General features: G+C 44.3%; 1 protein-coding gene across 7 annotated transcripts in view; it reads left to right on the top strand.

Moving 5' to 3' along the window:
- The window catches only part of XPO6 (exportin 6), a 104,759-nt gene that overhangs the window by 20,808 nt on the left and 68,699 nt on the right, over positions 1–15,252 (top strand). For all 7 annotated transcript variants that reach the window (XM_045461389.1, XM_045461390.1, XM_045461393.1 and 4 more), the window contains exons 2-3: positions 11,025–11,115; positions 14,353–14,465. In XM_045461389.1, coding sequence (XP_045317345.1) covers positions 11,025–11,115; positions 14,353–14,465 — 204 coding nt within the window. The remainder of the gene's footprint in view (positions 1–11,024; positions 11,116–14,352; positions 14,466–15,252) is intronic.

Below are 15,252 nucleotides of genomic sequence, written 5' to 3' on the forward strand. Positions count from 1 at the left end.
TACACAGGTTCTTTGGCTGAACTGTTTGAGAGTAAGTTGCCTACGTCATGGCCCCTTGACCCTATGTAGTGTATTTTCTAACGGGTATTTTCTTACGGAGCCACAGTGCAGTTAGCAACTTCAGTTAATGTAACATTGATTCAGTACTTTCATCAGATCTGCCATTGGTATTCCAGTTTTGTCCTTTGGCCCAATTATGTCCTTGTAGTATTTTTCCCCACTTTGGTGCAGGATCTAGCCTTAGAATCGAGTATTGCATTTACTAGTCATGACTCGTTAATCTCCTTTAGATTTGTTTTAAATTTTGGAAACCAGTGCTGCTGTCCATTAGTAGCTAATTGGTGGTTCTTGTTTTACTGTATTGTCCAGTATAGTACATGGAAAGGTTTTCCCCGCATTAAAACATACTGTCCTCTCTGTACAAGATGTTTCCTCTAACTGGTCCCCAGGGGGACAGACAATGCTGCCTCGACCTTCTCACTGCCACAGTGGGACCAGTTGGGCTTTCTGGCCCAGATGCCTGGCCGTTTTCCTGCTTCTACCTCCCAGTCCTCAGCAGTAAACAGACCCCTTTTGTTCACGGGAGAGACAGAATCTGACCCAAACCCGAGAAATACTGTGCAAACCCAAAAAATACTGGGAGGTATTTTTTGCCATTGATCAGCTTGATGGTAGCTTTAGACTAAAGCAGAAAAGTACCTTTTAGTGATTAGAATTATGTTTAGATGCGGCTAAACCATATGTTTTAATAAAATAATTATCTACATGATATTATACGAAGTTATATCTGTCGTTACTCCCAAAGGGCGAATATTTTCAAAGTTAAGCTGTAGGCAACAATGAGGAGCCCTTCTGAGGCAAACGCAGAACTTCATTAAAAAAATTTTTTTTTAAATGTTTATTCATTTCTGAGAGAGACAGAGAAAGAGAGGGAGAGAGAGAGAGGGGCAGAGAGAGGGAGACACAGAATCCGAAGCAGGCTCCAGGCTCCGAGCTGTCAGCACAGAGCCCGACGCGGGGCTCGAACTCACGGACTGCGAGATCATGACCTGAGCTGAAGTCGGATGCTTAACCGACTGAGCCACCCGGGCACCCCATGCAGAGCACCAATAGTTAGTTCCAGACATGTGTTCGTGGAGTCGTGGTAAGTGCATCTGCTCTGGCCTTGCTCTCCCGGAACATGGTGCGTCTCCGTTTCTTTCCTGCAGTAGAAAACCGTTTTTCCTGCAACTTCTATACATAATTTTTTTTTTTTACGTTTATTTATTTTTGAGACAGGGAGAGACAGAGCATGAACGGGGGAGGGTCAGAGAGAGGGAGGCACAGAATCCGAAACAGGCTCCAGGCTCCCAGCTGTCAGCACAGAGCCCGATGCGGGGCTCGAACTCAGGGACCGCGAGATCATGACCCGAGCCGAAGTCGGACGCTCAACCGACTGAGCCACCCAGGCGCCCCTGTACATAATTTTTGAAGTTAATCACTGCACTGCACATCTGTAGTCCCAGACAACCCCTCTTCTTAGCGTTGCCTCTACTTTCCCGTCACAGATGGGCTAAGGGACACCCGGACTCGGGCACGGATGCGGCTGAGTTGGGAGACGCGGCTTGCGGCGCGTGCCAGCTGCGTACGTGTGAGCCAGGCACTCGGCACCCCCGGCCTCAGCGCCTGCGCTTCTGACGGCTGGACTTGAGAGGTCCAGCCGGTTTCAACAGTTTGCTTTTAGAGAAGTAAAGCGAGATTTCTACTCATTAGGATGTGTTTAGGGTTTTTTTTTTTTTTTTTTTTAGGACAGTATCTGCCATTTGAGACACACAGAACAGAGACAGGAAAGGAGGGAGAAGACCTGTGAATCCCTCCTGACCAGGGCTTCCTCTCCAGGCTTTCCTGCTTTCTGGCTTTTTGAGCCGAGTGACTTCAGAGGGGCCACATAGATGTCACGTTGTTGATTCCCGTCGCACATTCTTTTAAGCTGCTCATTCCGTCTCATGCTCTTACAGGCCTGAAGGCCAGAGGGCCTTCTTTCCTCGTCTGTTTCCTCTTCCGTGAAGAAGAGTGTAAGGGAGAAGGAGTGTTCTCTTCAGAGTCGGAACACCCAGGGTAATCCTGTTAGCTTCTGAGAAAGTTTGTAAGAGATTGAAATGTCTTCACTAATGGCATCTGTTGTAACGCATCAGGTATGCTTCGCATACTTTTGAGCCTTGGGCAGAGGCTAGTGCGGAATCCTTGTTCTCAGAAACCTTTCTATACAGGCAAATAGAGTGATAGCATTGTTCTGGATATGCCACAGGATATTTGAGTGGGACTCTGGGATGCTGGTCCTCATGTTTCTGGGTTTGGCGGCAAGGAGGCCATGAGCCCAAGTGCAGGAGGCTCATCTGATTCACCTCCTTGGAGGAACATACTGGGAAAGGTGCCAGGAAGCTTGATAAAAGCTTCTTGAGAAAAGAGTCATTTTTCCCCCCTTGGTATTGATTTTGTAAAAAGATTATGCTTCGGTGGGGGGCATTTTAGAGGCAAGTAGATAAAACATTACAAATTTTAGGTGGGGTTTGAGAAACCTGCCATGTACGTGTCTTAAGGACCAAGCACCCTATTAACCGCTTTGGGTCTCAGTGTCTTTTTAAGATGAATGGTTAGCATTCTCCCGTTTTTTCCAGAAATGTTTATTGAACGCATGTGAGTCCGAGGCCTTAAAGGGGGAATTTTAAATAGTCACGTGTATTTTAAATTCGGAAGGATTACCAGTATTCCTGAGAAACTAAAAGTGATACTGTCTCCTTGTTCCTTTTTTTCTCCTGAATTCGGACTGTGAGACATTTGAGCACCAGTCCATGCTGGGTGTGGTAGAAAATACAAATGTGTTAGGCAGAGTGTCTTCCCAGGCATTTTATGTTCTGGTTATGGAGAGGCCCACTACCTATGAAGTATTAGCAGTGACAGATGGGGCTTTCAGCCCTTTATTCCTGGCATTATGTTCACCGTGTGCTTTACACAGATTATTTAATCCTTAGAACGATCCATGTGTTAGGTTCTCTTATCCCCAGTTGTGCACAAGAGGAAAAAAAGTGACAGATTAAATAACTAGGCCGAGGTTGAGGTGCATTTGGGCTCAAACCTGAGGAATGCAGTCTCGGAACCCGTGCGCTTGAATTGTGCCATGCTGAACTGACCAGAGAACAGGGCCATGGGCAAAACTGTTGGTACTGGACTGCAAGAGATAAAAACACGAGGTACACACAGCGAAGGGAGCCATGCTGTGAACTTTCATTTTGTAAGAAACGTCATGAAGGTAGAGCTATGAATTGCAGACCCAGGAGCAGGTGCAGGATGGGAGGAGACACTTGCTGGGGAGACCATGCGTGCTCAAAATGGAGGGATGGCTTCCTGTGGTGAGTGATGGTGAGTCAGGCGTGCTTTCCTGCTTTCATCCTAGTAAACTCTGCGTTCTTCAAAACCCAAAACGCATGTTCTCTGTGAAGCCTTCCTTCTCTCCCTCAGACAGAGTTCGTTCCCTTGGGATCCGGAAGCCATTTATACATCTGTCACTACTAGATCTTGTAAACCATCCTATTCTACTTTTTTTTTTTTTAACATTTTTTTTTTTTTCAACGTTTATTTATTTTTGGGACAGAGAGAGACAGAGCATGAACGGGGGAGGGGCAGAGAGAGAGGGAGACACAGAATCGGAAACAGGCTCCAGGCTCTGAACCATCAGCCCAGAGCCCGACGCGGGGCTCGAACTCCCGGACCGCGAGATCATGACCTGGCTGAAGTTGGACGCTTAACCGACTGCGCCACCCAGGCGCCCCTCTACTTTTTTTTTTATCATAGGCTCTCCCCTTCTCTCCCCCTGGCTACCTCCAGTCCCTTGAAGTCAGGGGGTCAGTCAGTCTTGTTCATCTTAGTCTTAATCGATATTCATCTCCGGGGCTTAATGCAGAGTCAGTTACTTGGTGAGCATTGGGCTTATTTGTTTGTTGAATGAATGGCTGAGTTTCTCAGTCCAGATTCAAAGACCCTTTAAAGCTAGATTTAGAATAATTGGGACAGAGAATGCATGTTTAGAAGAATTCGTCTGGAGGTGAAGCACAGATTGGACTGGAATTGGGAGAGCCGACATCAAGGCAACCAGGGAAGAGAAATTATAATAATCTAGGCAGGAGGGGATCAGGGCCTACAGAAGTGATGAGGGAAAAGGTGCAAATCTGAAAGACAGTGTAAAGCAAGAACCAGGTGGCCTGGTGATCTTAGAGGATATAAGGAAGAGTCAAAGATTTCAGATGATGTGATCCTTCCCTTTTCAAGTTTTCCTTGTAGTAGGCGATTATGGGTGTTGGTTGACTTTGTTGTTCCTTAATAAATGAGTCAGTAGTAGGTAGGTCTCTGAACCACTGAACCGTGAGCAGTGCAATAAAAGGAACAGATAAAGTCAGAGCAGGCACAGCTGAAAGCTCCTCCGCGCTGCAGATTTTTAACTCTTTGTGGAACAGAAAACTTTATTTTAGATAGATACATAAACTCCGAGAGAGTTTTCTGAGCCAGGTTTATTTCCTCATCCTGCCTCAGGGTTTTAGTTTGCTACTGAGGTAAGCCGAGGAAGTCTTGGGGAAGTATACACAGGCTTTTGGGATTGTAATCCTTCATGCTGTCACCCAACAGCTCTGAAAACATAGGTGATGGTTCCCAGCAATCCAGGAGTCTCCCACTCAGACCTGACCTTCAGGCCCCCAGTTGCTCTCAGTAGTTGTGCTGATAGAGGAAAAAACACAACTTTTAAACTCACTGGCTGAAAATAACAACCTGAATGCTAAAAATAAGTATGCCATTAAGTTTTTTAAATGGTGTATGTATACTTGCAGAAAAGTGCACAAATCGTAATGTGCATCCTGTGTGCTAACACTCAGATCAAGAAAACAGAATGTGGGGCGCCTGGGTGGCGCAGTCGGTTAAGCGTCCGACTTCAGCCAGGTCACGATCTCGCGGTCCGGGAGTTCGAGCCCCGCGTCGGGTTCTGGGCTGATGGCTCAGAGCCTGGAGCCTGTTTCCGATTCTGTGTCTCCCTCTCTCTCTGCCCCTCCCCCGTTCATGCTCTGTCTCTCTCTGTCCCAAAAATAAATAAACGTTGAAAAAAAAAAATTTTTTTATAAAAAAAAAAAAAAAAAAAAAAAGAAAACAGAATGTTACCAGCATCTCAGAATCCCTCTTCCCCAGAGGTAACCACTGTTCTGATTATTTTGCTTGTTGTAAAAATTAACATACAATGAATAATGAAGAGTGTGTTTTGGCTTCTTTTTACTCAACGTTGTGTTTGGGAGATTCATCCATGTTGTTGCATGTGGCGATATTTATTCATTCTTATTGTCTTATAATATTTTCCTGCTGAAGGAACCACAGTTTATCCATTCCACTGGTGATACTTACCTGGGTTCTTTTGGCTTTTTTGGATATTATGAATAACGGTGCTGTGAACATTTGTGTACAGTTTTTTTGATGCACGTGTACCAATTTCTGCTTGAGTTCTCCAGGAGTAGAACTGCAGGATCCTAAAGGATGTGCATGTTCAGCTGCCAAGGGTTTTCTCTCTTAAAAAAGTATTTTAAATTCCAGTATTGTCAGTATACGGTGTTACATTCGTTTCAGGTGTACAATAGAGTGGTTCGGCACTTCCGTGCGTCACCCGGTGCTCATTGTGACAGGCGCCCCCCTTCATCTCCGTCGCCTGTGTCACCCAACTCCTCATGCACCTCCCTTCTGGTAATCAGGAGTTTGTTCTGTATAATTAAGAGTCTTGTTTCTTGGTTCTCTCTTTTTTTCCTTTGCTCATTTTTGTTTGTTTCTTAACTTCCACATAGGAGTGAAATCACGTATTTTTCTCTGACTGACATATTTCACTTGGCATCATACTCTCTGGCTCCATCCATGTCATTGCAGATGGAAAGATTTCTTTCTTTTTCTTTTTTTTTTTTTTTTAATTTTTTTTTTTTTCAATGTTTATTTTTGGGACAGAGACAGAGCATGAACGGGGGAGGGTCAGAGAGAGGGAGACACAGAATCTGAAACAGGCTCCAGGCTCTGAGCTGTCAGCACAGAGCCCGATGCGGGGCTTGAACTCACGGACCGCGAGATCATGACCTGAGCTGAAGTCGGTCGCTTAACCGACTGCGCCACCCAGGCACCCCAGATTTCTTTCTTTTTTATGGCTGAGTAATATTCCATACTCCTCCATACCGTTTTCCACAGTGGTTACACCAGTTTGCATTCCCACCAACAGTTCATGAGAGCTCCTTTTTCGCCACATCCTCGCCAACATCCCTTGTTGCCTGAGTTGTTAATGTGAGCCATTCTGACAGGTGTGAGGTGGTATCTCATCGTGGTTTTGATTTGTGTTTCCCTGATGACGAGTGATGGTGAGCAGCTTTTCATGTGTTTGCTAGCCATCTCTGGCTTCTTGGGAGAAATGTCTGTTCATGTCTTCTGACCATTATTTGATTGGATTGTTTGTTTTTTGGGTGTTGAGTTGTATCAGTTCTTTATATATTTTGGATGCTAACCCTTTATTGGACATGTCACCTGCAGATTATCTTCTTCTGTTCCGCCGTTCAACCACTCTCTGAAGTGGTTGTGCCAGTGTATGCTTCACCGGCAGCAGTATGTGCATGTTCTAACTGCTCAACAGCCTTACCAACTCTCGTTCTTGTCCTTTTAATTTTAGCCGTTTTGGTAGATGCATAGTGCTGTCATGGTTTTAATTTGCATTTTCCTGACAACGGATGAGGTTGAGCACTTCTTTTCTGTATACGCTTAACATTTTTTATTTTTTATTTTTTATTTTAGAGAGAGTGCAGATGGGGGAGAGAGAGGCAGAGGGAGAGAAAGAGAGAATCTTAAGCAGGCTCCATGCTCGGTGTGGAGCCTGATGTGCGGCTCGATCCCGTGACCCTGGGATTATGACCTGGGTGAAATCAAGAGTAAGATGCTCAACTGACTGAGCCACCCAGGTGTCCCTGAATAGGCTTTTTGAATACCTTCTTAGAATTAACTGTTTGTCAAAAAGTTGAATCCTTTGTTTTTCCTTACTGATTTGTACTCTAAGTCCTCTGTTGGAAATATCTTTTCCCATTTTGTGGCTTTCTTTTGCGTGCTCTTCCTGATGCCATTTGATGAATATTCTGATTTATCAATCTTTCCCTTTGCTTAGTGCTTTTATGTGCCCTTTTCAAGGAATTTTTCCCTACCCCAAAGTCATGAAGATGCTCTACGTTATCTTTTAGAAGCTTTATTGTTTTCTCTCTCACATTTTATATCTGTTGTCCAACTGTAATTGTTTTGTGTGAATGTGTCTTACTTGGTTTTAATTTAATCTTGTCTTTCCTTAGTTCTTCGAGATCCGGATCTTACATCCCAAGCACAAGCTGGGAAGCAGTCGGGTGTATTGAGTCCTGAGTGTGCTTCATAAGTTAGTCACTACAGGGCTTGAGTAGTCTTTGGGAATTGGAGCCTGCTCTTCCTACCACATCATGGCACGTGGGTTTTGTTTTATGTCCTTTGTTCCTTCATTACTGGAAAGTGAAGTCTGCACGGAATCTTACCACTTCCTTACTTGCCTTTAATCCCTAAACCCACAGCAATCTGGATTTTGACTTCATCCCCTCCTTGAAACATCTGGCAAAGGTTCCAGTAGCCTTCTTGCCAGTCGGGAGGAATTCGCCAATATCCTTCGCGCTCTCTGCCGGTCTTGAACCTATCTTTTCTGTCTTTACATCTCTGTTCTGTGTATATGACTTTGATCTCCTTTTTGTCTCCTGTAAACTTTTACATAGTTTCATTTTGAAATCCAGTTGGAAAAGCCTCATTAGAGATGTTTGGACAAAGCCCGTAAAGCCTGAGGACATGAATCTCCAGTTTCAAAGGAGGCCTACCACTTCAATTTTTTGTTTTGGTTTGTTTTCATTTGGTATTTAAGACCAAATAAAAATGATAGCAGCCGTAACTATGAATTAGGTAATTCTTTAGAGTTTACATAGTAGCTTTACGTGGGTCATTGTGAGGTAGGTGTTAATATTGCTGTTGTAGAAGTGATTGAAAATGTAAACAGCGTGCTATTTGTTTTTATTGGCAAGCTCCTGGTGATACTACTGGGTTAGGTTTTGGAGTTTCATTTTTCGTGTAACCGTCATTCGGTGGGGAGCATCCATCCTGTGATCCATGTGGATACTTTCATCTGTCCACTTTTCTGTTGGAAGGTTAGCTTGGGTTTGGGCAGTGAGGGTGGATGGGACTGGGAGTGGAGTTAGAGGTGCGTTCTTTGGAGAGATTGTCCTGAACTTGTCCCAGCAGCATTTAATACAAGGCTGGGGATTGTCAAGTTCACAAACTTGTCCCTGAAGAACCAGTACAAATTAGACCTTGGTGGTGGTTTGCCTCAATGTGCTGAGCTCGGGTGTTTTCTAGGATCTACCCTGAAATGATTCACTACAAGAAAAAGTTGTGGAGCAGGTGTGATTTGAAGATGTGTCCTTAATTTTCAAGGACCCATTTTGACTCCAGAGGAACTACTGATTTATTTTTAACTCAATAGATGACCTAAGTTCAACAGGTATCTCTTAATTTATGTTAAGTTTTGTTTTTTTGCCAGTAAGTTAAATGATGAGATTTTCCTTTGATTCTTTCAGATCTTTCCCACAGACTGTTTTTAAAACAACAAATTTTTTTTCTTTCACAAAACATTTTTAAGCTTGCTTGCTTATTTATTTATTTATTTATTTATTTATTTATTTATTTATTTATTTTGAGAGAGGGAGGAATCAGGGGAGAGGCAGAGAGGGGGAGAGAGTCCCAAGCCAGCTCTGCACTGTGAGCACAGAGTCCGATGCAGGGCTTGAACTCAGGAACCGTGAGATCTGTGACCTGAGCTGAAAACCAAGAGCCTGATGCTCAGCCGACTGAGCCACCCAGGTGCCCCAACAAATCTTTTTTTTTTTTCCCCCCGAATCAAATGGGTATACCAAGTCGATTTATGAAACAGATCAAAGCATTCTTTTACTTACATCAATTCATTTTAGGAATTTGAATATTTAGCATTTACTTAGAAAGTGAGAACAGTGAGATGTTTTGATCAACACAAAAAGTTGAAAACAGGTTAAAAAAGATTGTGGGCTATTTTAGTCTGTCCTTCCGGTTATTTCTCCATTTGAAAAAAAAATGTGTGTGTATATGTACGTGTACACACACACACACACACACACACACACACACACACACATATATTTAAGTAGGCTCCATGCCCAGTGTGGGGCTCAAACTCATGACCCCAAGATTAGGTCACGTGTTCTACCGATTGAGCCAGCCAGGCCCCCTAAAATACGTAGTTTTTAATAGCTTAATTTGCAGGGGCACCTGAGTGGCTCAGTTGGTTAAGTGGTTGACTCTTGGTTTTGGCTCAGGTCACGATATCATAGTTCGTGAGTTCGAGCCCTGCATCGGGCTCTGTGCTCACGGCTCGGAGCCTGCTTCGGATGCTCTATCTCCTCTCTGCCCCTCCCCCCCAGTCGTGCTCGATCACGCTCTCTCAAAAATAAATGTTAAAAAGAAAATAGCTTAATTTGCAATCCAAGGATATTTTTCAGTTGAACTGATGCATCGGTTTGAAAACAGAGTAAGAGGGGCCAATCCTGATCATAGCTGTAAACTTCAGACAAATCCCAAGTGCTATAACTATTGTACAGTAATTCCTCACTCAGCGTGCCATTATGACACATCACGCAGCCGTTCACGTATGACTGCGGCATGGGAGGGACAGCCGTGCCTGGCACTGCTTGAACGTGACCCCTGTGTGCTCTGTGGTGTGCTTGTGCATGCCAGTTGATGTGGACGGGCTGGTGTAAGCCTGACTCGGCCCCTGTAATTAGTACCAGGACCAAGAAATGCCGGTGTTGCCACAGAGGTGGCCCCAGTTCCTCGGGGTCTTCAAAAGTCGGTTGCCAGGTGGAGGCCTCTGGTAACATTACAGATTGATTACATAACACATTTGAGTGTGGGCTTGCTTTAAAATGCAGTTTTTATCATCGGCTCTCAACTGTGGGGACAGTGGAGAGGATATGGAGGAGGGAGGAGCGGGGAGACTAGAATGAAGAGATAAGAAATCAGAACTGCTCTTGGCTCTTGATGGTCTCTGGGTACGTAATGCCAGCGCAGATTCAGAAATGGTCTAGGAATGCTCGCCTTCCCGCAGATGGGCAAGTGAAGGAGGGCGGACCCAAACTCATTGCTGCAAACGATGCCCCTACATGAGTGGGAGAAGAGGGAGTGGGCTTGGAGCCCCAGACGCAAGAGGGAGACGGTGGGCTCTGGGGCTGAGAGCACCTCCCCTCTCATTCTCCACCTGAGCGGTTCTGCCCAGCGGTTGCCTGTCTGTGGGTCCGTGGCTGGGATGTGCTGATTGGGGGTTGCTGCTCAGTGTGTTTCCTAGCTGCCTTCGCCTTAGCCTCTGGTGGCTGCTCATTCGAGATGGACAGTTGTCAGAACGTGTGGCTCCTGAAGTGCCTTCAACAACAACCCCCAGGAATCCATGCAGCAGTTTGATCGCAGTTGTTGTGAATCAAAATATGGCTAATTGTTTAGACTTGGGGCAAATGTATAGTTGACAGGAAGTCTGTAGGGAGCCCTGACCTTCTCCCTGGGTCTCTTCTGCCTATTCAGTCAGGGCCAGGGGCTGGTAATTTGCTTTCGATATACTTCCAGAATTAAATTTTGAGTCATTTGTTCCCTTTGCCTTAGCATAAATAATTGAAAATCGATTGCACGGTAGCATGGATATGTAGAATACACTCAGAATTTGGGTTTTGAGCCAGCTGGGAAATTCCCTTCAGTTTTTCTGAATCCCATGTATTTGAAGAATGTTGAAACAAGACGTTTGAGGAAGTAAATTACTATTGCTGTTGAATGTGACCTGGAGGGAACTGAGGCAAGTAGAACTGGAGACACAGTTACTGATTTTTTTTTTTTTCCCTAAATACCTTTGTTAGGCCTCTGAAGAAGCCTCCCTCAGGGCATTGGAAAGTCTGATGACAGAATTCTTCCACGATTGTACAACCAACGAAAGAAAACGTGAGATAGGTAAGTGAAGTGCTGAGCGTCGCCAAGAGTCCTTTCAAGCACACAAAGTGTGTGGTGAGGAGGAAGGAGTCGGTTGCCTGGGCTGGTCAGGCCTGCTTGTTTCCCCTTACATTCTTGGCTCTTTTTTGGCTCTTGTTTTGCTGGTCGGTGGCGTCTGTAAATCAAGGGCATTGGTTCACGGAGCCCGCCATAATCTACGGTGATGGGTTCTCTCTGGCCAAGTGTGGAAAACCCCTCCCGCCGCTCTCTTCTTAATTTCAGCAAAGTTGAACTTCTGTCACAGAAGCCCGTGACTGTTACCTTAAGAAAACAGCTCCTAAAAGTGTCAGAACGACATGGTTTTGGTGTGTAGAAGTCCAATCCAAACCTTATCTGGTGCCTAAAGGTCCTTTATGTAACTGGTATTCCCTTGGGGGCTGCTGCTACATCTTTATGTCTATGATTGTCTCCCCCATTCTGCAAGTTGTGATGAATAAAGGCTTCAGACAACAGAGATGAAGATATAATTACCTTGGGTCTCCTGGGAACCTCAGCACCTTCTAGAATTTCCTTTTGAATTTCATATTCATTTACATGAGCATTATCCATTGAAGCGATGCTGCACTGTGGTCCTAGAGCACTCTTTTCCCCCCTCTGAGTCCTCACTTAACCCCTGAACTTGAAAATGGAAAATGTTTTCTTCTCTGTCCCAGCCTAAAAGCTTTTCCCTCGGATGTTTGACTGCTGGGTAATAACTTTACATTCATTGTTTTCACCTCCAGGGAGCCCTTTTTGCGTGTCTCTAGGACTCTGGAGGCCCATTTCTCTGCCCCACTTGGCTTTTCTAAGTCATGTTGGCCAGTTGGGTGTTGTGGCTGATTTCTGCCTTTGGTCCAAGGTTTGACTAAGGTCTGGATTTCCAGGTAGCCAGTAGACCTTTGGCTGCAGCCCTTTTTCTCTCTCTTTCTTTGAGCATCATATCAGCTTCTGGTAGTTGAACTTCTTACTTTTACTTTTTTTTTTCTTAATGCTTATTTATCCTTTCGAGGCAGAGTGTGAGTGGGGGAGGGACAGAGAGAGAAAGAGAGGGAGACCCAGAATCCGAAGCAGGCTCCAGGCTCTGAGCTGTCAGCACAGAGCCCGACGTGGGGCTCGAACTCACGAACCGTGAGATCATGACCTGAGCCACAGTTGGACACATAACCAACTAAGCCTCCCAGGCGCCTCTTTACTCTTCTACTTTTAAACTTGGTGCTCTCTTTTGGGCCTGCCCCATATATGCCTGTCTTTTCTGACGGAGTGTCTATAGAGAACCAGAGCTTTCATAAACAAGGGATCGTTGTTAGTTTTATGCTGCCAAAGTACCTTATACTTAACAGTAAAAATACAACTGGTGATTTTTACCAAAGCAGGTGAAGGATCTTTTTCTTACATCAATCTGCTATATCCCAACACTAATATCTTTGAAGTCCTATTTTTAGCTTATAATTGAAGTGGTTTTGGTCTTTCTATCAATTAAAACAATTTTTCTTTAAAAGTATTTATTTATTTTGAGGAGGGGAGGGGCAGAGAGAGAGGGAGAAAGAGAATCCCAAACAGGCTCCACACTGTCAGCACGGAACCCGATGCAGGGCTCGAACTCACACACTGTGAGATCATGACCCGAGCTGAAGTCAAGGGTTGGACCCTTAACTGACTGAGCCACCCAGGCACCCTGGGTTTTCTCTCAGTTTTTGGTTTGCCAAGCAAATATTGCTTACCTTCAGTGTTCATGAATTTAAAGTGGAACCTCTTAACTAAACTTGTATTCTAATCTGATTTTAAAATAGCTTTAAATAACCAGATATTACAGATGTCTAATTTAAACACAGGCTAAGGAGAGTCTCCAGGGGTTTGGTTCTATATGGTGGGTGTGTCTCAGTTGGCTTCTCTTTGTACCTAGTCTTTGGAGCTTTGTTTGAGTTTGTGGGCTGGAACCGCGTGCTTCCTTTTCCATAGTTTAGGATAAACTAACTTTCCTGGCGAGGTGGCGGAAAGGAGGCGCGTTATTAGTACTCTAGAGGTACAGCTGTTAGCGGGGAACCTCAAGGGACAGTCTGGTCATTTTCACAGTGGAGGAAGCCGAAGCATCAAAGAGGAGCAGTGATCCCTCGGAATCAGACTCCATGAGTAAGCAGCACAGTCTCCAGCCCAGCGTTCCTCATTTCTAGCCAGAGCTCGTTCTTTCCAGTTTGACTCCTGCTCTGGGATTCATACAAGCTTTTACTTAACCATAAGGCTACTACAGTGAGGTCTTCTGCTAGCAGAGCAGTGATCTTAGGGTCTTTACTGCTTTTCCAGGGGCTTCCTAGAATCTCTGGGGGTTGTTTGCCTTTTATTCATCCTTTTACTCTTCAAAATTTTTCTATTTTTAAACTTCCTTTTTAACCTTTTAAATTTATGTTTATTTTGATTTAAAATTTTTTTACCCCCTTTGTTTTGTATTTCATGCCCTGTGTAGCAGGTCAAGATGACTAAGGGGCAGTGTGTTCGGAAACGTGGTGACAGACTTTCAGTGCTTGCTGTCTTGGGCTTCTGGCTGGTGGTACCAGCAGCCTCAGGAGGGGGAAAACCGTTTCTAACTGATTTGATGTGGACAGGGCTGCTCGTGGTAACTCCCATGATTGCTACTCTCACTTACAGACCATTTTTCATGTGGTAGTTTAGAATGAAACCAAACGAATACCAAATACAGAGAATTAGCCATCTGTAATTCTCTTGCATTTTTTTCCTGTCCTGTGTTTATAAGGTTAGCCTTAATGTTTTCTTGTCCCGCTTCTCTAGCCATCATTTTGTGTGTGTTTGTGTGAACACTGTTGAGTCCTGAGGAAATACATATAGCCTGTAACCCAGAGGAAACAGGTTAACAATTAGCCTTCGTTTATAAGGTAAAATGATACTTTGATCACTGTCTGCCCACACTTTAGGCCAAGTAAGAACTTTATCATTGAAAGTTTCTCTGCCTCAATTAGTGCCCTTAGGCTATTGGATTGTAGATGGCTGAACACATTGTCCATGTTCATTGTCACCTCAGAGTCAGAAAAATGTTGTACAGTCTGTCCTTTCTATCTCGAAGACGCAGCTGGATTTTGCTATTGTTTTGGGGGCCATTCAATTATATGGAGAGATGTGTGTTTAAAAACCTGATGAGACAGCCCAGCCATGTGTTAATTTCATGTCTTTTTCATAGCCTTCTTTGTTGCTATTTAACTTTTTCAGAGGAGCTTCTTGATAACTTTGCCCAGCAAATAGGAGCCTGGAGACTCTGCCTGTACTTCCTCTCCAGCACCAGGAATGACTATGTCATGATGTACAGTTTAACGGTGTTTGAGGTGAGTTGTCAGATGCCTTTATACTGTTCTGAGAAGTCTTTTGTAGTCACGACGCCAGGTCATTGGCACTAGACTTTAGCTTTGAGGTGCAGCTGACAGGGAAACAGCAGTAGCTCAGCTCAGGGACTTCCTCCCACACGCCGCCCCCGTCAAGATGTCTGGCTTCTGGGGCACCTTTCCATCTTCAACCCAGAAAGGTGAGGCAGGGCTGGTTTGGTAACGTGTAACTTTGCCTTCCACGTCATCATTTAAAAGAGAAAGGTAATGAAAGAGAAACAGTTTGGGAGGAGAGGTGATACCCATAATGCTGTTACCCAGCCAGAAACATTTTCATTTATTTTAACTCTTCCAAATTTTGTCTTCCTGTGTATATCTTTTCTTTTTAACCTAATTATAATCATGTTGCTCATGCCTCTTTGTATTCTGCCCCCCCCCCCCCATTTAGCCTTTATATTATATTCCTATATAAGTGGTTATACCATTATTCACCAAGTGGTCCTTTTGTTGTTGAACGTTAAAGTTGTTTTCTTCATTTTTTGGTGGCCATCAGAGACAGTGGTGTAATAGAAAGTTTTTGCGCATGCAGCCTTTTGTTTCTGTGAAGTTATTTAGTGGATCTTTCGAGGATGGGATTGTTGTATTATAGGGTTTGAATATTCCAATACTCTTATTGCTAAATTTCCCTAAGCCTTTGTTTAAAAGCACGGTCTTTTGTTTGAGATGATGTAGCTAACCGTTGGATGAAAGCCGGTTATTGTTGTGTACAGATGGTTCACTTAGAAGACAT

This window comes from Leopardus geoffroyi, chromosome E3 (genome assembly GCF_018350155.1).
Source record: "Leopardus geoffroyi isolate Oge1 chromosome E3, O.geoffroyi_Oge1_pat1.0, whole genome shotgun sequence".
Classification (NCBI taxonomy): domain Eukaryota; kingdom Metazoa; phylum Chordata; class Mammalia; order Carnivora; family Felidae; genus Leopardus; species Leopardus geoffroyi.